Source organism: Aphelocoma coerulescens, chromosome 3 (assembly GCF_041296385.1).
Source record: "Aphelocoma coerulescens isolate FSJ_1873_10779 chromosome 3, UR_Acoe_1.0, whole genome shotgun sequence".
Lineage (NCBI taxonomy): Eukaryota > Metazoa > Chordata > Aves > Passeriformes > Corvidae > Aphelocoma > Aphelocoma coerulescens.
Window position 1 is genome coordinate 7811868 of NC_091016.1, and position 20709 is coordinate 7832576.

Here is a 20709-nt window from a genome sequence, read left to right on the forward strand (position 1 = left end):
TTGGTGAGGTCAAAGGCAGTGGCAGCAGTGCTACTGGTTCAGAGGCAGCCTGCTGTAATATACTACAAAACCCAAAAGTACGCTCAACAATAACAAAAGCATTAACCGCTGACCCACAGCTTGGTGAAATTCAATCCCACCATTAGGCAAACATGAAAATGAGATCCCAGAGGAAGGAAGGTTCAGATGTTCAAGACCAGAGAAATTGGGTGAGGAACACAGAGATGAGATGGAAGCTGTTGCGGACTGAGGGGAGAGAAGGGGAAGTTGCCAGCTCAGTGGTAGGATCTTTTAATACCATAAATTTCAACATGGCCTTAACAGTCAGTGGTTTTGCTGCACTTTGGAACAAAGCAAACTGAAACAATTTATAAGAAGGATGCCTTTTGGCATTTTTAGGGACATGTTTAATGTGGTGCAATTTGATTTCCCAGGGGTTACTTCAGAGCCTCGTGTTTCTCAGGTTCATTTTAAGTCTGATGCTTGTGTCCATGTGTAGGTGCTCACCACGAGGCTGGAATGGTTCAAGAGCCTGGGAGAGCTAAGGGCCCAAGTCTGACTGAGTTTTATCTTGTGTCAGCTGGCTACAGATTTGTGTTTCAGTAGCGAGCCGTGGGCCTGGGTGCTGTAAGGCTGCAGCCATTGGAGGGAGGGGGGCACTGGCAGGACTGCACGCTCTCAGTTGTCATTATTGTGCCTTGCTTTCCTTCCCCAGAACACACTGAGTGCAGAGGACCATTCTCCTGAAGACAGTTTCACCCTGAACCCTGAGGAGCGACGAGAATACCCTGATCTCCAGGCTGCCCACCGGCCATTCCCTAAGGAACAATTCAGGCAGGAGAATGGGCATACATCCTTGCAAAGAGATGGACCCAGATCTTTTCTCCTGGATCTCCCAAACTTCCCTGACCTGTCAAAAGCAGATATCAATGGGCAAAATCCCAACATTCAGGTACAAATTTATGTTAACATCTGATTTTTTTATAACTTACACAAAGTTATTTTACTGAACCAAGACAACTTTCAGCTTGGCTTGCATGACACGCAGCCAGAACAATCTGTCTCTACCAATAGAGAAGGTATATAGTACAATATAATGTAATGTAACATAGTATTATATATAAAAAATATATAATACATACTTCTTCTAAGTTAATGCACAGATTGCAAGTTTTTTCTAAATTGCTCCTTGGATAGCATTGATTGCATAAGTGTGGAGGACAATGTAGACCTGTTTGTGATACTAAACCCATCTTTGTGATTGCCATTTTGGAGCATATTACCTCCATTGATAATAAGTGGGTATTTTAATTTCTGTCTTCAATTAATTGGTGTAAAACTTGTTTATGAACAGATTTGCTTTTGGTATGCTATTATAAAATGCAACCATCCCCTTGTCAGAGGACAAGTCTTTCATTTTCAGGTCAAAATGTGTTCCTCTGTATGGAAGTGAGACTTAGAGTTAATTTCTGCAGCAGCTGCTTGGAGTAAAAAAAAGTTGTCTGCAAGAAACTTTGTTATATGTTATTCCTCAAACTGTTCTTGGGTTTGGAACAGCCTCTTACAAGCCACTTGCATCTTGAAACTTCAAGGATCGGAGAGAGGAAAAAATGAGTGATTTGTTTTTAATTCAGAGCCTTAAAGCAAAATTGGCATTAATAAGCAGTCTCTTTTAACCAAAACAATAAATTCAAAAGTTGTTCTGCCTAAGAAGTGCTTATAAAAACAATGCACTAATAGATCTGGTTTTCTGGTTAAATTAATTCCTGGCTTCTCATAGTCCCCCAGCCCACAAAATTACCATCCTTTTGATATGTCTAAGAAGTACGTATGTAAAGATGTAATAGATCTGCTGGTGAGAGGCCAACATGCTCAAGAGGGCTGGAGCACCTCTGCTCTGGAGACAGGCTTGAAGGGCTGGGGCTGTTCAGCCTGGAGAAAAGAAGGCTCAGGGGACACCTTAGAGCACCCTCCAGTGCTAAAGGGGCTCCAAGAGAGCTGGAGAGGGACTTTTTACAAGGGCATGGGGTGATAGGACAAGAGAGAATGGCTTTAAACAGACAGAGGATAAGTTTAGAGTAGTTTTAGGAAGAAATTCTTCCCTGTCAGGGTGGGGAGGCTCTGGCACTGGTTGCCCAGAGAAGTTGTGGCTGCCCCATCCCTGGAAGTGTTCAAGGCCAGGATGGATGGGGCTCTGAGCAACCTGGTCTGGTGGAAGGTGTCCCTGCCCATGGCACGGGGGTGGAATGGGATGATCCTTAAGACCTCTTCCAACCCAAACCAGTGCATGATTCCATGACTGGGTGAGAACAAGCTGCCTCCACAGCATCACTCCCTTGCGGTCGCTGTAGATAAGTTGGAACATCTCTTGTGTGAGGAGAACCCTTCCAGAGAGCTTTAGGAAGGGAAGATTGGGAAGCTGTAGGGGCCCCAGATTGTGGCATGAGGCAAATAGTGTAACATCACTGTTTGAACAGTATGTAAACCGCAGAGGAGGACAGGAGGAAACAAAAACCTTCTCTGAGTGGTAACAGCATACAATGTTTAGACACAGGGAATAGATAAAAGAGATGGCAACAGTTCCCTGGCTTGTCTTCATAGTAACTGCTGCTGCTCTGACCTCTTTTTCCACCACCTGATCTCAGAAATGTGTCAGCAGCTATGTCAGCAGTTTTGCTGGACTCTGAGAACTGGGAAGACTAGTCCTGTAAACTGAAAAGCATTGGACAACATTGATCCCAGAGCTCTTGTGCACAAGGATGAGCCCTTTCAGAAAGAGGCTCCCTAAGTTCTGCATTTTATTTACTCTGCATTTACTCTGCTTACTTAGGTGTGTAAATAGTGATATACAAAGCTTCTTTAAGTTCTTGGTTGACAGTCTTGCAGCTGGTCAAGCCTCATGGAGATAAAACTCCCATTAATTCCTTACAGAGACAGAGAAAGTTTATTTCTTTGCCTAAAGCTTGTAAAAGTTGGCCTGCTCTTTTAGGAAAAACAGGATTATAGTGAATTCTTGCTTGTTAAACAGTACTATACTGACCTGAACAGAAATAGTGACACTTGTTGACTTGCAAATTTCCCATCAGCTATTTGGCAGGTGAAAACAGAATTGATGCTTATTTTTGTTTTTGCACAATGGCTCCTGGCTCTGTAAGTTACAATCCTGGGAGTGTTGATTTAAAGAGTCCTCCTAGAACTGAGAAGTTGGAAAGGAGAAAACAGCTTCCATTTTAAGATAGCATAATGGCCACATTTTCTTTTCAAAGACTCAAAACCTCTTTTTCCTTCAACTGCATAGACCAAAAATAACATCTTTTTAATGGAAGTTATACCTGGGAAATTAAAAATCTAAGAAAGAGGCATAAAATTCTTCCAAAAAAGCAGGTGGGAAAGATACTCCAGCGAGTTTTCTTTAGGGGCATTCCTTCTCTGGTTCCTGTGAGATGGCACTTGCTGTATCATGCCCTGGTGTGTGCTCTTTTAGAGATGAACTGGTGAATATCAGAACACCATCAGAGGAATTCAGATTACCCCAGGTACTGCCGTATTTATCAGATGATAACCTAAGTACAGCAGACTGTCTCTAGAAAACCCTCAGAAGCAACAGTCAGAGCTGCAGTAATCCAAATGAATATGACTCTTTGCATACAAGACCAGGACAACACTTACTGGTCTTCTTGTGGTGTTCTAGCCTTGTAAAATCTCCCATCATTTCAAGTGGAATTTTATGCTTCAGCTGTGCTTCCACACTGGTTGTTGAGAGTAACCACAGTAGCTGCTGTTGAGCAAAGACTGGCTGCTTGGTTTGGGGTATTTTGTTTTCCTTTTTGTCATTTTAACAGTTCTGTCAATGCCTGGAAGACTTCTAGATGAGAAGGTGATTACAAAAACTGATCACATGGTTTTTTTAGATTTCCTTTCACAAGTGGAAAATCCCCCAGGATGTCTAGGTTTGCACTTGTTTGACAGACTAGCCAAGGGATGCCTATGCAGACCCTGTAATTGGTCAGGGTTATTATTCAGAGTAAGTCAGAATTGTTCTAACCCCTGAGTAGCAGAATGAAGTCACATGGGAGGTGTACAGGAACCTGCCTATTTTCCATTTCTGATCGGTTTTTCTTGTCTGTTCTAAACAGCCTTCTACAACCTCTTCACTCTTTGCAGCCAACCCTCTCTTTGGAGCCAGATTTTTGTTTCAACCTGCAACTGAACTTTTTGCCCGGTCCCTCCCCTTTTCTTTCTACTGCTGGTTTCCCAGGGTTGTGCACTGTAAGAGGGACAGGTAGTGTGTTCCTCTGTTGTTGCACTGCTTTGCTGCTTCCCCAGCAGTGCTCGACACCGTGACAAATGAGCAGGAAAGGGAAAACTCATAGAACCATAGAGTGGTTTGGGTTGGAAAGGACCTTCAAGATGATCTAGTTCAAGTCCCCTTGCCATGGGCAGGGACATCTTCCACTCGATCAGGTTATTCAGAGGCCTATCCAGCCCAGTCACACCTCCAGGGACAAGAAGATCACAACCTCTTTGGGCAATACGACATTTTGTGGATATTAATGTTCCCCACTGAACTTAAATCTTGGTCAAGCTTCATGACCAGTAGAGCTGAAACACAGCTGGGTGAGCTCCAGTCGTAATGGATGTGTTAAACATTTTGATGAGGTGACATATTCTGGGTGAAAACTGCACAGAAACAGGTAGGATTCCTGTTTAAAACCATGTTGATAACCATGGTAATTGATAGGAGTGGCTTTAAACCGGAAGAAGTTAATGCCTGCTATGTCTTTGTCATTTTTCATGAGGCCTGTGACCATATCCACTGGTCACACCACTCCAGTGCTGCTGTGTTAGCTTTGTTATCTATTTGTTACCTATTTTCTCTCTTTGATACCTACTGGGTTACTACCTTCTCTTAGAAGAACTTCTACACAAAACCACTCACTCTAGGAACATACACAACTAAAGAGAAACAAGGCTGTGTGATCTGCTTTTAAAAAAGAACTGCAGACTTCAACTCTTCTCCAGGTTCACCCATGGCCATTTCCCTCACCTCCACCTGCCTCATAATGTCACTTTTTACTCATTTTATTAGATGTACTTTTTAGCTATCATTTATATTTGTCCTTTGAAGCTGCTGGTTTCACTGCATTTGAAAGCAACACCCTCTTGGTATTGTCACAGAAGACTCAACAATGTCTGACCAGTCCTACCAGTCTCATCTCTAATTTAGTACAAGAGGAGCTGGAGGGCTCCAGCAATGCTTGTTTCTTGTAAGGCTTGTGAGGTTTAATACCTTGAGGTAGCAGCACAGCAGTTGTTGCCAGGTGCAGCACTGGAAGCACAGTGGAGCCTTGCAGGAGCTGGTTACTCCTCTGGCCAGCTGGAGAGACTCGTGCAGGCAGAGCCGGGGGCTGCGGGCCATGGTTAAACTGCTGTCAGTACCAGAGCTGTGCAGGTTTCTCAACATCATGCTGTAACAAGATCTCACTGCAGAGCACAGAATTCGGAGCTAGAACACGTTTTTATTTCTGGGGTTCAGCTGGGCTCATCAGAGATTGCAAATTGGATTGACAACATTAAATAGAAATTTCAGGTTTCAAGTCACATTGTCTTCTTTACTCCCAACAAAGTTTGAGGGTCCTTCACTTTTCAAGTCCAGAAAACCATTCTAAGTGACATGACACAACCAGAAGTAAATTGGTGTCACTGCTGATAGCATTTTAATTAAAATTATGTGGTGTAAAGCCAGATTTACCATTTCAATCTCTTACAATGAACTTGTTTCTGTTCTCCTGTTTTCTTACCTCATTGCTGACTTGCACATCTATCTTACCAGAATGGCAAGTTCTGTATTGAAAATTTGCATCAATTGCATGAAAGAAACAGGATAGAAATGCTGTAGGATCTGCTGCTTGCACAATATCACAAACATAGTTCTTCCTGAAACATAATATTCCAGTTGCTTGGGGCAATGTTTACACCAGTAAAGTGAATTCAGAAACATTGTCTCTGTAAACAGGACGAAGAACACAGAACTTTTTGTGCACTCCAGCAGGCTGGGATAATATTTATCTTCTGTATATTTTTGGCCAGGAGAAAATTGGATGTTGCTGTCTGCTTACATCTGTGCTTGATACACTTGTTTCATTAGAAATTGACTGCAAATCTGTTGTTCTAATGTGCCTACGCCAATTGCTTTTAACAGTTGATAGAGGGAGGTCCTTATTCCTAGCTCATACAACCATGAAAGAAGTGGCTTTATTTTAGGTTTGAATACTTCTGGAGATGATTGTGGATTTATACAAGAACTGTGTTACCACAGACATTTTGGGAAGCTTGAGAAAAAAAGAATCTTTACAGTTTTGATAATCACTGGAAGAAGAAATCAGCCTCTAAAATTGTCTCCAAGATAGAATTGCTAAACCAGATTTATTTTTTAATTTTTAAGAGAACATGTTTTTGCTGGAATACTTGCACAGCATGAAAGCTTTTCCAGAGCTTCTCTGAATGCCTGTTCTTTGTGACTCTAGTTCTTGGTCTTTATTCTCTAGTTCTTGATTTCTTTATTCCTTTTTATAAACAGCCCCCAGTATAGAAACTGATGAAACAAGTTACATGCTTCAATGCCATGTACATGTATGTACAGTCATAGACTAACACTGTAAGTCTATCTGTAACTACTGGGAAGAATTCAGTGAAAGCTGACTTTTCAAAATTTTAGACTGGGATAAGGGAGCAATTGCTCACCTGAAACAGCAGCCTCTTCTCACAATTCTGCCCTAACTTTTGGAGGAGGGATTACTAGGATTAGGCACTGATTTCCTCCCTGCCTCTGGAAAGTCCATTAAGTCAAATGGAGCTCGGCAGAGCACAGCCAAGTCCCTGAAAACACCAGAGTCGATTGAAGCTGGCTTCTAATTTCCGAGAGTGGCAGTTCAGACAATCCCAGGATTATTTATAGAATTTCTTTCACTGTATGATTTTTATGCCACAATAAACACCTTGGTAATCAAAGCTTAAAGCAGTGGAGAGAGGAACACAGTTATTTGTCAGACTACCACACTGGATTTTGCTTCTGCTGGTTTTGGTTTTTAAATTAGCTGTGTGTTGGAAAACTCATTTTAGAGGCCTTTCTAATAAGCTTCCTCAGTGGTAAAAGCAGACTTCAGGGGCTATCTGATTGCACAGATATGCCTTGGAAGTAAGTTAGTTGCAGTGCTTGGAGGTCTGGTGGGGTCTGATGACACTGCAAGCCCATGTGTTCCACCTGCCTTTCCTCACCAGTGTAGCACCAAGCTCAGCAGACGTTTCTCTGTCCCTGCAAACCCTCTTTTCCTTAAACTGACTTGGCAGCATCAATCATTATTTAAAACCAAGTTCCTGTGGTTCTTCAAATTCTCCCTGGCTGAAATAATGCAAGTTCATGCTGATTGACTGTCACACAGCTACAGATTATCAAAGCAAATGGAGCAATTATCATTATTTTTTATCAGAGGGATGGTTTTTCCCACTTTGCTGAGTCACTGCTCAGAGAGTTAGTGTGGTCCTAAAAATACTTGCTACTAAAGTACTGGAGTTGTACTAATTTCCAGGTGGGGAGTACCAAAGCCCCACCACTGGCAGTGGTTGCCACTCAGTAAGACGATTTCCTTTCATTTATTGTGAAAACTCTGTTTTGCTTGGATAGATGAAACAATTTTGAATGCCTGAACTGGCCCTGATGTTTTCAAGCTTATGAAATCCATTTTAATTCTTGGTCTGTAGAAACTGAGGTTAATGAAGTAATCGTTCCAATTCCAAATTTAGGCTGGGAGTGAAATACCTTTTGTGTAAATATGCTATTAGGCTGACAGCTGCACTTTCCCTTGCTCTTGCTCTTTCTCCCAGTGGAGCTTCATAGTAGCCTGAAAGTTTTTTCATTTCAATGGCCTGGTCTGTGATAAAATGCAAAGCACGAAATAGGTTCAAAATCTCCTTTCTCCAAACACAGGATGTGTGGGCATTGTTTGTGTCTGCAGCTCTGAGGGTATGACAGTTCTTCTTTGCTTCCTATGTCACACTCTCTGGGTCACAGGTAGCTGTGACCTTTTCTTTCTTTTCCTTGTGTGTGATTTCACTAAAAACAATTGTATAAAACTAATCTTTTATGCACCATGCACATCCACAGAGCTGTGTAAATGACTTCTAGCATAATTGTATGTTATTTTTGTTTTATACAACCTAATTTTCACTGTGTACCATCTTGGAAGGCTGAGAATGCCTCCATACCTATTAAACATTATAGGTATATCTGAGAGTCATTTCTGGTTGTTTAGCCAGTCCAGTGTAATCACTGAACCCCATTAGCATGACACATGAGAGCTTTTTGTGATCTATCTGTGGCCAGGCAATGCTTGCATGACTCACAGAGCCAAGGTTTCTGGCAGCTAGTCTCTCCTTCTACCTAAATAGCCACCTATATGCACACACAGTATTTATCCAAGAGTTTTACAATTACACATTGTTCAGCACAGAAAGCAACAATCAAGGGTTTCTCCTATGCACAATGATATTGACATTTGTGATGTCTGTGAGGGAATTGGGCAGCAAACTCTGAATTTTGGTTCTGGGCTTCTGTAGAAACCATAAACAGGTTGACCATAACAGGTTATTATACTCTTCCAGCATGACAAAAGGACCTACTTTAGAGGGCTTTGCAGCAAGTCACTTACTCAGAGTTGGTCAGAGGAGCTGCTGGCTCCCATCACTGCCACAAAGTGTGGTTTCATGCAGCAGTAACAGCTGGGCTGCTGCCAGAGGGCAAGACAGATGCAAACCCAGAGGTACCTGGGCTCTGCATCTTCACACTCATGGCCTTGCTTAGCCCCATCTTGAGTCAGCCCAAGGCCTTGGAACAGGCTCTGCACATTGGTGTGCTTCATGCTTGCCTCAAATTCGGCCTCAGCACAGAGTACAGGTTTGGTTTTCTTTTTCCTGGTCATATATGTTTGGCTCTAAACACGTTTTCCCCATAAGGCAGAAAATTATGCTGCAAAGGTTTTAGGCACAGCATGGGTTATTATGTTGTGCAGGATTTTTCCTAGCCTTTGTTCCAAGATCTGATTCAGCAGAGGTAGCAGAAGGAATCACTCAGCCTCTGCCTATCTCTGGGCTCAGTAATCCGCATATGGTTTACAATAGGCAAACTCAAAGGTATTGCACAGCCCCTTTGCTGGGCAGCACCTCGTCTTTGCTGTGTGGAAAGTTTCCCACTGACTGGGAGGAGGCGCTGACAGTCAGGCTGGGCTGTTTTGAACCCCACAGGTTACCATTGAAGTGGTGGATGGCCCCGACACGGAGACAGACAAGGATCTGCAGAAGGAGAGCAGCAAGCCCAACTGGCCAGCCCCATCGCCTGACTGGAGGAACTGGTGGCAGAGGTCCTCCACCTTGACTCGCATGAGCAGCGGGGACCAGGACTACAAGTACGACAGCACTACTGAGGACAGCAACTTCCTAAACCCTCTTGGTGGGTGGGATAGTCATGCACCCAGTCACCGGACATTTGAGTCCAAGGAGCAGCCAGAGTATGGTAAGTTTGCGTTCCAGGCCTCGTATGGGCATTTTGGGATTGTAAAAAACAAGCGTGGGGGAAATGAGAATGGTGAGGCATCGCTGAGAGCAGGCCAAGCAAAATAGAGTTTTTCAACATGTGGCTTTTGTTCATCAGCTTTTAAATACAAATCTGTGCAGATGCACAAGCTGTACTGTGGTAGCTGCATTCCACTAGTAAGTCTATAATCTTGAAAATCATACCAGTTATCCCAGAAGAGTGCCTTTTTTAGTCTGACGTGTGCTTTTTTTAAAAGTAGAGGAAACAAGGTTTCATATTTATTTTTAGAGTAAGGATAAGTACAAATTTAGAATTGTGCGGTGGTTTGGGAACCAAAATATAACTATTGGATAAATAAGCAAGATCTGAAACATGGTAGTATTTGGTGGATACACAAATAAGATTAATTATGTTGGTGCATGTGTGGGGAGTGGCATGTGCAGCAGGAACATTGTGTATTTGCGTGTGTAATATTATTCCAGATGTGTCACAGCAAAAACAATTGTTTTCAGCTTGTTGTATGAAACAGCTGCAGAAACTAGAAACAGAGACGAGCTACAGCTATTCACTGCCCTGACAGGCTGTGACTGTCCACATGGGAATGACCCAAGGGAGGTGAGCTAAACTGTGTTCACAGGAGCCCCTCGAATTTAACTTGTGTGTAAATACAAACAACTTTAGTCAGAACAAGGTGTCAGAGCCGCAGTACTTTTACCCTGGCATTTCTGTTGTTATTCCCCAGATGCTGCAGAGTGCCTGTCATGCACTGCTTCAGCCTTATTTTTCCCACGATTTGGCTAACTTGAAGTACTAGAGTCTTAAAAATCAAGAGAGAGTTTTCGTGGAATGGTGTGTTTATACACATACATACGTATTAAATTTTATGGCCAGAAGATTAAAGTCTATCCCCTCTTTTTGCACCTACATTTATTTGTGGGCAGGGTTTATTGCCAAGAATTCATATCTTAGGTAGTTATTCATTTAAGTTAAATAAAATTGCTTTCACAAATAATTGTGGTAGAAAAAACATAGTAAGAATTACAAATATGAAAATAGGAAGAACAGTTTGAGCACCAGCTGAAAATCTAACATGGTATATTCAATAGTGTGAAGTGTAAACACTAGGTAGGCAGGTCTAAAAATTATCTTAGAGCTCTCTTCTGCACACCAGAGCACCCAACCAACTGGAAACAGCTCCTGGCCTTCTGTCTAACCTGAAATGCTCTGTGCCATTGGCCTTGTCCAGGAGGATGTAGCAGCAGATCCTGTCCATGTGGGGCTTAGATGCTGCACCCACTGACATGTTCACACCTTTCCTGTGTGTGTCTCTCTCTCCTCCTGCTGATGCCTTTTCCTGGTCTTAAAATCAAGAGTCAAACACGGTTAGAAGGAGAAAAGGGATTTTACCTTGGTATTTATTTTAAAAATCCTTACGTGCACACGTCCGAGTCGAATGCACCAAAATGCACACTGCAATGCACACCCCCAAAATGCGTCTTACTCATTAGTATATCTATCAAAGATTCCCCAGTGAGAGGCTTGAGTGAGCCCCCCCTCCCCAAGGAACCTTCCCCTGGATGGTTCTATCTTAGTTTACAGAATGTGTTCTGGAGAGGACCTTGGGGTCTGGGGCACACTGATCCCTAGCTACAAAGCTTCCAAAATGTTTAGTCTCCTAGATGAACAAACAAGTCCAAGAATGTAGGCAAAAAGCACTAAGAATACAGAAGTTGTAAAAAAGGTATAACAGGGGTATAAAAGACAAGGCAAAAAACCTTCATGGCATCACTGCCACTGCCAAGGTCTCTCCCTGCCCTTCCTGGACCTCCTGGGCTGGGCTGTTTGACAGCCATTGCGCCTGCTCACCTGTCCTCCTCCTCACCAACCACATTGTTGTGGAAAAAAAGAGTTGGAAAAGAGCTAGGAAGAAGAGCAGGGACAGGCATAGAGGGCCATTTTCCTGAGATATCTGATTCCTTTTTGGACTGTTGTGGTGCCTGTCTGCTGGCAAACCCCAAAACCATGGGTCTTGCACACTGACATTAGCCATGTTCACAACCACATCACACCATGGACACCTGATTCCAGTGTGGTGGCTTCCCCATCATCAGCCATGTCAGAAAAGGAGGAGAAATACATAAGGTCCTTGCCACGAGGAACTCACATCTAGGCAGCTTGCTCTGAGTGAGATATATAACCTTGCCATACTCCTGGCAATAAATGTTTAATAGCACCCCACAGAGTTGTCATCAGTCATCGCATATGGTACAAATCAAGTTACGTGTTCTGCTAACCAGCTCAGGAAGCCCACAGACAGCATGGCCGTGGGGGGAGCAGGAATCTCGTGTAGCACAGAGGCTAGGGAAGGCAGGGATCCTCCCTGGGTCTTGCTGTAGCTTAGGTACTCTTACCTATAGCTACAGAACAGGGCTGTCTCAGAGACACTAAACCAGATTTTGCTTTGCTACGCATGGTGGTGTAACCCAAAGGAGCTGCAAGTTATGACCACAGGGTCAGTAAAATATCTCCTGTAGGTTGCAGGGAAAACCATTAAGACAAATGTTCCCTTAGCTGGGGAGGCCAGTGGGAAGGCAAGAAAACTGGGATGGGTTCATGGGCTTTTTTTGGTGGCCTTCACATGGTGGGATGTGCAACAGTTGAATGCAGCACACAAAGGAGCCTGGTTCTGAAGAGTTTAGGTACCCACAGCAGCACCAGCTTCTGTGGTGCAGACCTGGTGTCCAGTGCCTTTGGCTGTCTACCAGAAGAGAATAAAGTCATGTTTCCTTTTCAGAAGGTTCCTTCTAGTAAATAGTCAGGCTTGATGTTATTTATTAATCCACACGAAACACTAAAAATTGCATATTGTTCTCAGTGCGAGAGGAGCATGCAGTTCCCTGTTCTCATAGCAGTATTCCTGAAATATCTGTACCCTGTTCAAGGGACTGAAAAACAAAATTGTGATTTTCACTCACGACCTTGTAGCTTCCCATATCCCAACAACATGCATCTTTCCCTAAAAGTTGAGAATCAGTGTGCTATTGCTGTGTGTTTTGAAAAGATGAAAAAGAAAACTTAATTTATCCTGTGCCTGGTTCGTCTGTGGTCCATAAACATGTTCCTGTGTGCAGGGAGATTATGTGAATAGATGTGTACTGTTAGTTCACGACCCAGCTCTGCAGCTGAGGATTCTCAGCTGCCAAAAGGTCAAAAGAGAAAGGAAATATTTTTTCAAATAATGTTGCATGCATTTCCCTGAGGAGCATCAAGTGTGAAAACCATTTAAACAGCAGGCTTGCGCCTGGCATTCAGCCCAAGCTTCAGGTAGAGACATCTGGATTCCATTCTTGTTTTGCCTTCTTAATAAAAAACACTACACAGTAGTTTTGGGTAGTAGGAGTTTTGTTTCTTCATTTCCTTCCCCATGTTTGTCCTTGCACAGATTACGTTGATGGTGAGGGCGACTGGAGCCCGTGGTCCCTGTGCAGCGTCACCTGTGGGAGCGGCAATCAGAAGCGCACGAGGTCCTGCGGGTACGCCTGCACGGCCACCGAGTCCCGCACCTGCGACAGGCCCAACTGCCCAGGTGGGAGCTGTTCGTGGGAGCTGCTGCCAGGGGGAGCAGGGAGAGGTGGCCATGGGGTGGGAGAGCTCTCCTGTATGCAAAGCCTGGGGCCCACGTGTCCCGTGGCAAGGTGAGGGTTCTGGTGGGAAAAGACACGCCGATTTTCGACACAATTTATTCATGGTAATGATACACTGCTAGATGCAGTCCACCATCCCTCAGGACTTAAAAGACAAGTACAGGCTTTCTTTGGGTCATGGCAGTCATTCTTGTGCACAGGCGTTTTGTATTCTGAAGGGTGTAATCTACTCTTTTGAAACAAATTTGGAGCTGTTTTAGAATATCAAACCAGCTGTGCTGTTACCTCAGTGAGCTCCTGTTTTGCTGTCCAGTGAATGGCATTGCCTGATTGGTGAACAGGGAGGAAGGAATGTACAGTTTTGGCTTGAATATATTTGGAAAATATGGCCAAGGAGCCTTGCCTTAGTTCCTGCTCATTCACAGGATTTGACATTTGAAGTGTCCTTACCATCACCCAGTCTTCACTTTGGCAAAAGCAGGGCTGAGAACTCAAGCCTACATCATGAAAATTTGAAGCTGCTATGGAAAACTGTTTTTTAAATGTTGCTGTGTGTTTGAATTTAGACCCATTTGTCATGCAGTAGCTGCCACAATGCAGGGGATAGGTGCAAGTTCATTACTTCCCAAGACGAGAGAGAGAAGTGAAAACACAAGTTGTGGTGGTATGCATTACTCTCAGTTTACTTAGTGACTCAGAAAGGCAGAAATTCTTAAACTGTAGGTCAGGCTTTTTTAATGGGAAGTGAAATGTCAGCAGTGCTGGAGAGGAGATTTAGAAGACTTGGTGAGAGAGTTGGAGAGAAGTTTCTCACTCGTAGATAGATTCATGTCTCCATTGTAAGGCAACAACTGCTAGGCAGTTCAGGGGAAAAATATTTCTGCATGCTCTCGTACATCCTAAAACCTCAATAATAAGGGGCTAATTCCAGAAAAAAGCAAGTAACCCCCAGTTATATTGTATAGTATTTATTACCAACTAGCACCAAACAGTGGCAAACTTGAAAGAATATATTATGTCATATAACAGACCTCCAACGATCCGCAAGCAAAACACTCTTTGAGGCTGTGCTGACATTTTTAAAATTACAAGGGCAAAGCTCAGCTTCTGCTGTTTATAATTCCAGCAGTGAATTACTGCCTTGTAATGGGTTCTTGGGTATCTATTATTCTACATCTAGTACTGGAGTTAAGGCAAAACTGTATGGTAATTGTATTGAAAATTGGCCTGAGGCTGTTTTGAACCTTTGCAAGCCACCATTATGCCCCAGTTCAGGAGAGCAGGAGAAAGTTCATTGGCAAGAAGATGGATGGTGAATAGACTTCATTATTAACCATATAGTTATCACATATTAAAGATCTTTATGCTCTCTTTAGAGGTCTTTAATTCAATGGGGAGGAAAGGAAAAAAAAAACTAAAACCTTTTTGAGGTTTTTTAAGGAGATATTTGTGTTAAGCCTACATGGCACAGAAACATTAGGCTGGTCAATAGGCTGGAGTAAAGCAGTAATGAAAGCTGTTTACTTTGGCAAGATCATTTTTCTGGCAATCTCTGTGTCTCTCTACTGATAGCAAACAATTAACTGGAGGTTGCTGGTAGATCCTGATATGCTGAGATCCTGGTATTTTATTTGATAGCTATAAGTCATGGGGATGGAATTGCTTGGAGAGGTTGGTTATCTCTTGCCTACTCACCCCTTTTAACTCCCTAGCTTTGGGAGAGACCAACAAGCACCAATTTTCTTGTAACAGAATCATTCTTCCTTGAAAAATGGTTGCCCACATACGGAGATGAACTTACTCACCTGTCTCCAGGCCTGTTGGTCTCTTCTACCTTCCTAACAGCACAGATTCCTTGGTCATTATGCTTTTAAAGAAAGAGTCCAGCAGCAACTTCAGAATGCACCCCTGCCAAATCAAAGCACCTTGCAGAGCCTGAGGAAGGACGGGTGGCAAGGAGGCAGCTGATTCCATTGTGTTTTAACAGGAAAGCACCAGCAGCACTAACACGTGTTTGTCTTAGGGATCGAAGATACCTTCCGGACAGCTGCCACAGAAGTGAGTTTACTTGCAGGGAGTGAAGACTTCAATGCAACCAAACTGTTTGAAGTTGGTAAGCAGCACAGTCAATCCTTCAGTAACAGATAAGAGGCTTCCTTAGGGTTTTCTTAGTCCTGTGGGACCAAGATATTGAGTTTAGCACTAAAAATATCAATAACAACAATCATTTATTATCTTGCTTATGTTTACAATCTGAACATTTGCTTCAGTCATAGAATCTTTCTCCCCTTAAGTCCTGTGCTTGTTTCATCATAAAATTGTTATTTGCTGTCCTAATTCAGAAAATAGCTGTAAGACTCCATATTAATGGAGGGGGTAAAAATCAAACCTTTATTATTTTGCTGAAATAGCCTCAAATGGAAGACCCTATAAAAGCATTTTAAATACAGCTGTCACACCAAAAAAATAAAAGAGGGCAATGACTTTTATGAGTATGCTTTGCTTTTATAGCTCTGTGTGCTGCAGTGGGGGGAGCCAAAGCAATTTTATAGGGCATGGCTTGATTCTGAACTATCTAAAACTCAGTCCAACCTCTGCAATGTTCTGCTTTCATCCCTCCAACAAAACCATAATGTGGCCACTCAGAGACCCTGGCTGCTGGATTAATTGAATAAATAGTGTAACCCAGCACCTCCCTCCTATGGTGGCAGGGCACAATAGTTAATGACAGCCAGGATGGGACTCTTTAAGGAGATAGAAAAACAGGACACTGATCACTAAGTAAATATTTTGCAAGAGTGTTTGCTATAAGAGTTTTAGGTCCCAGTTAGTTACTCTCCCGCAGAGTCCTCTGAAGTAAGTGTGGAACAAGACATGCAGGGGTTTTTTGACAGCCCATAGAAAGATATAGACAACATAAATAATATTTTAGGTAGGAGATGTTTAACTGGATTCTCGCAAGAGCCTTGCAAAATAAGAGAGTGCCAGTATTAAATATGCTACTGGTCTACAAACCTCTTTAATCCCAGCCATACATCATGGCTCTAGTGCCATTAACTCCTCCTGAAGTACAGCCACTCTGATGTATATGCCCTTTTAGAATCTGAATTGCTTTTGTCTGCATTTGCCAGCTAAGATGTCAGTCTCCATGTTTGAACTGCAGATGCTTGAAGTACCCCTTTGGAAAGTGGAGACCAAATAGAAAAAAATATTTGTTTTTCAGAAGAAAGACTGAATTAGGGCCTAGAATGAACTTTAGAAAGAGTAATCCAGGCCTTGCTTGCCATCCTGTAATCTCTAGCATCGTCTGAAACATAATACTTCAACATCTGACTGCTGTTTTTCCTGGTGAGTGTGTTCTGACTAAGGGCTCCAGCTGAAGACTGGTCCCAAATCACTGTGATTTCCCTACTTTTGTTGCTTATCAACCCATGGTAGTGTCTCTCGTGCTGCATGGGGATATCAGTGGCTTAATTAGAATTTGCCAGGTAGAAGTGTCACAGATTCCTACTGGCCTGGTTCTGCACTGTAACTCAGACTAGCACTGCCTGAGGCACTGAAGTCAGTCACCCATGATTTCTTTACCTGACAAAAGAGCACAGTGATACACCGTGGGCAGGGCAGCAAGCTGTGGTTGCCCTTTCTTTCTAAAGCAGAGCACTGGTGCTGAACAGCTACACTTTACTCATTTATTATCACTGATCACACAAACTGGGATGCTGCTTAATGTATCTTAAGTTTCCATTTCCTGCTCTGAAACAGATACTGATAGCTGTGAGAGATGGATGAGCTGCAAGAGTGAGTTCCTGAAGAAATACATGCACAAAGTGGTCAACGATCTTCCCAGCTGCCCGTGCTCCTACCCCAGAGAAGTTGCGTACAGCACCGCTGAGATCTACGATCGACTTAAGAGGAAAAACTTCCGCTGGAAAGATGCGAGTGGTCCGAAGGAAAAACTGGACATCTACAAGCCCACGGCACGATACTGCATCCGCTCCATGCTGTCTTTGGAAAGCACAACGCTTGCAGCACAGCACTGCTGCTACGATGATAACATGCAGCTGATCACCAGGGGCAAAGGGGCAGGGACACCAAACCTGATCAGCATCGAATTCTCAGCAGAACTCCACTACAAAGTGGACATTCTGCCTTGGATCATATGCAAAGGTGACTGGAGCCGCTACAATGAAGCCCGGCCTCCCAACAATGGACAGAAGTGTACAGAAAACCCATCAGACGAAGACTACTACAAGCAGTTTCAAGAAGCAAGGGAATACTGAGAAGATTTTCCTCTTCTTCAGACACAAAATAGCATTCGTTTCCTGGATGCCAAAGAACTGATGATGGCTGCTGCATTGGCTCCTCCACAGGGGTTGATCAGTTCCTTTCCAATGAATGTATATAGTTGTAATATAATATATAACTATTTTTCATAGTGTGTGTAATTTATAAACACATATCTCTCTGTCTCACACACACCTATTTTTGCATACAGACATACATAAATCTTGTCCTGATAGGATTTTATACTGCAATAATGTTCATGTAATAATGTGCATTTCATTTTATTTCCCATCTGTAACATAGTGGAGGGGTTGGGGGGTAGCTGCCATCACCATCAGGCCCCAAGGCCCCAGCAGAGGAGGCACATATTTAAAAGTTGTTATAAACAATGGGATTGAAGAATGTACTCTTCCATATGGGAACGGTTTACAAGATTAATGCACCTACTGCATCAGTTTTCTCTGTAATTGGTTTCATGACTAGTCTCATCTAAGAAGGGAAGAACTTTTTTTGGAAGGGTAATAGTCAGAAGTGAATATAGAAAATCCCTAGCAATTTTTCTCTTGGAATTCTTCCTGTTACCTTCTAGCTCAGGTCTTTGCTGTCCACCTGGGGTAGGCTTGCAGGAAGTTGTAGCTGTGATTCACACAGGCCAGAAAATGTCCTGATGCAGTGGTTCTGCAAGAGTTACAAACAGCCCACTCCTGGAGACATCTCGGATACGGAGCTGCAGCTGTTGGGGCTTACACCTCTAGAGCAGCTACCTGTGAACTGAGAATGCTGTAAGTCTTTGGAGGAGTGAGGGCAGAGGAGGAATCCATGTCAAAGGACCAAAAAAAATCACAGTTCCTTCCCAGTTTTTAATATGAAGAATGTTTGGATCTGCTTGTTTCTTTCTCTTAAGAAAAGAAAGAAGTTTATTTTTTTAGAGAACAGTAAAAGTGGAATCCACAAGTTCCCTGGGATAAAAGATACAAGCAGCCCTTTTCCCCCAGTTTTCTCATGCTGGAGTGCACAGTGTCCTACAGAAGTAGCTATTCTTTAAGGGAAGCTCTCTGGGAGGAACTATTGGTGACTTAAAATGTCCTAATTTTTTTTAAAAAGCTAGCATTATTTTTGTAAAGTATTTATTGAATTGTAACGATGACTCACATGTGGGATATGTTTATAACATGAAAGGCTTCTGTAGATGGAACTTGATTTCCAAGAACATGACTGTTGTTAGGCAAAGGTCTATTTCCAAATTTTTATAAAGTGCAAGTTTACATACATAATCCTGTCATTAAGAAGCTCATACCTGCATTCTGATGAAAGATAAAAGTTACACCCTGGGTAAATAAATACTTACAGTTCCATCCTGTGAAAGACTGCCTTGCTGCAAGTCAGTGTCTTCATTTGGAACACTAAGGCTAAATGTCACTAGAGAAATGCCTATTTTGGGGTTAATGTGGTCTGACAGGCACATGTGGAACCTCACGCAGTGGTAAAGCCAACTGGCATCACAGTCTGAGCTCAAAGATTCAAGACAGACACAAAAGACAATTGCCTCTGCTATATACAGACACACATAGATGATATTTAATGTCCCTTCCAATCCAAACCCTTCTGTGGCATCCTGTAAATCTTTTCTGTGTCTCTGTTGGCCTCTCAGGTCTGGTTGATTGTGAGCTCATGGACAGACATGTGCGTGGTGCCCCTGGCACAAACACGGGCACAACAACCCCGCTGGGCTGGGCAGGGTCAGGCTTGTGTTGGTCTGCCCAGATGGTGCAAACCAGGGGGTTCAAAGGCAGCCCGGGCTGGGCACACCCAGTCTGACCCATACTGGAGGCTCTCCTGGATCTGCTGGGCCTCAGACCCCAGCCCTGCTCAGGCTCCAGGTCTCCAGAAACACAGCAGTCCGGGCAAAGCCACCACACATCTGCGACAGCAACTGGTCTGCTGAGGTAACCTCGGCAGCTGGAAAACTTGGCCAAGTCATGGGAGTCATCCCAGATCCAGACTTGAGTTGGTGGGGAAGACGTGGATATGTTCTAGTACAAGCTGGTAGTAACAAAACATGGTTAGTTGAGCAAGAGGGTAAACATGGGGATCACCCCTTATTTTTTATAGAAACCAGATTTTGTAAATTCTTGCAAGGTCATATGAAGGCGCCACTAGCTCGTGGAGCCAGTTAAATTGACAGCAGATGGATGAAAGGCACAAGGAGCTCCAGGATCAGTCACTTCACAGGGAAGACAGGTATTTTCAGGGAGAAAGCTCTGCTTCTTACTTAACAGTGTAGGGGGGAACAACATTCTCAGGTTTCTCTGCGAGGGAGATGAGAGGGCAGTTGGTCACAATTCTTGAAATATAAAACACATCCCTGCCCTTTGTGGATTAGTAAATTATGGTGCTATTGAGAAATGCTACTACACTATTAATAAAGAACATAACACATAAAGTGTCAGGGAAAAGGAAAAATTATTCTAATAAATGAAATGACGCACAAAGTTTCAAGTCTTACCGCTCGTAATTTGCCAAGGCTGGAAACTCTGAGGGAGCCAAATAACTTCTGATAGGACCTACCAGGTGTTTCGTAGGATGAGTCCTGGAGCGCAGATTGAGAGAGTCTGCTGTCCTAAGCAACAGTCTTTATTAAAAACAAAGTCCGTCCTACTTCATAATAAATTATGATCCATTCAGGGCTGCGCTGCTTATTTTATTTTCTGTTTTCTTTATCTCCTTTCCAATGATCAAAATTGTACGTGAAATGACTTTGTGTAGTAGACTTCAGCAAGGTGCTGGAGTTTACCACAGCCAAATATGGCTTAGTCTTTTAAATACAAGGCTGTTCATATTAGAACAAGACTCGAGGAAGGGTTTGTGGCTCACATTCCCAGGCACAGGTTGGTGGTTAGGAGAAGCTGTCGTTATGTTTCTTACATTACCACAGAGCAGGCACATTGGAACACTCAACCAAAGATATGGGAGGTATTGAAACAAGCAAAACTGAACAGGGAAACTTAAACAAGGAGCCAGTCAAGTCATCCAACTTATTTTTAACCCCCAATCAATCAGCAGATACAGATTGCAGCACAACTTCCGAGTCAAGTTGGTGGGAAAGCATTAAGCTGGCACAGCTGCTGTGAAAGATGTGTGGAGCAGTGCCCTGAGGCAGCCATAAATGGATTGAATCGTACCTTTGATGGT

General features: G+C 43.1%; 1 protein-coding gene across 1 annotated transcript in view; it reads left to right on the top strand.

Annotated features, from left to right (window-relative positions):
• Positions 1-18872, top strand: part of ISM1 (isthmin 1) — a 40083-nt gene extending 21211 nt beyond the window's left edge. Inside the window, exons 3-7 of the mRNA XM_069008995.1 lie at positions 716-952; positions 9301-9568; positions 13032-13175; positions 15257-15346; positions 16996-18872. Coding sequence (XP_068865096.1) covers positions 716-952; positions 9301-9568; positions 13032-13175; positions 15257-15346; positions 16996-17513 — 1257 coding nt within the window. The 3' untranslated portion in view covers positions 17514-18872. The remainder of the gene's footprint in view (positions 1-715; positions 953-9300; positions 9569-13031; positions 13176-15256; positions 15347-16995) is intronic.
• Positions 18873-20709: the final 1837 nt, after the last annotated feature.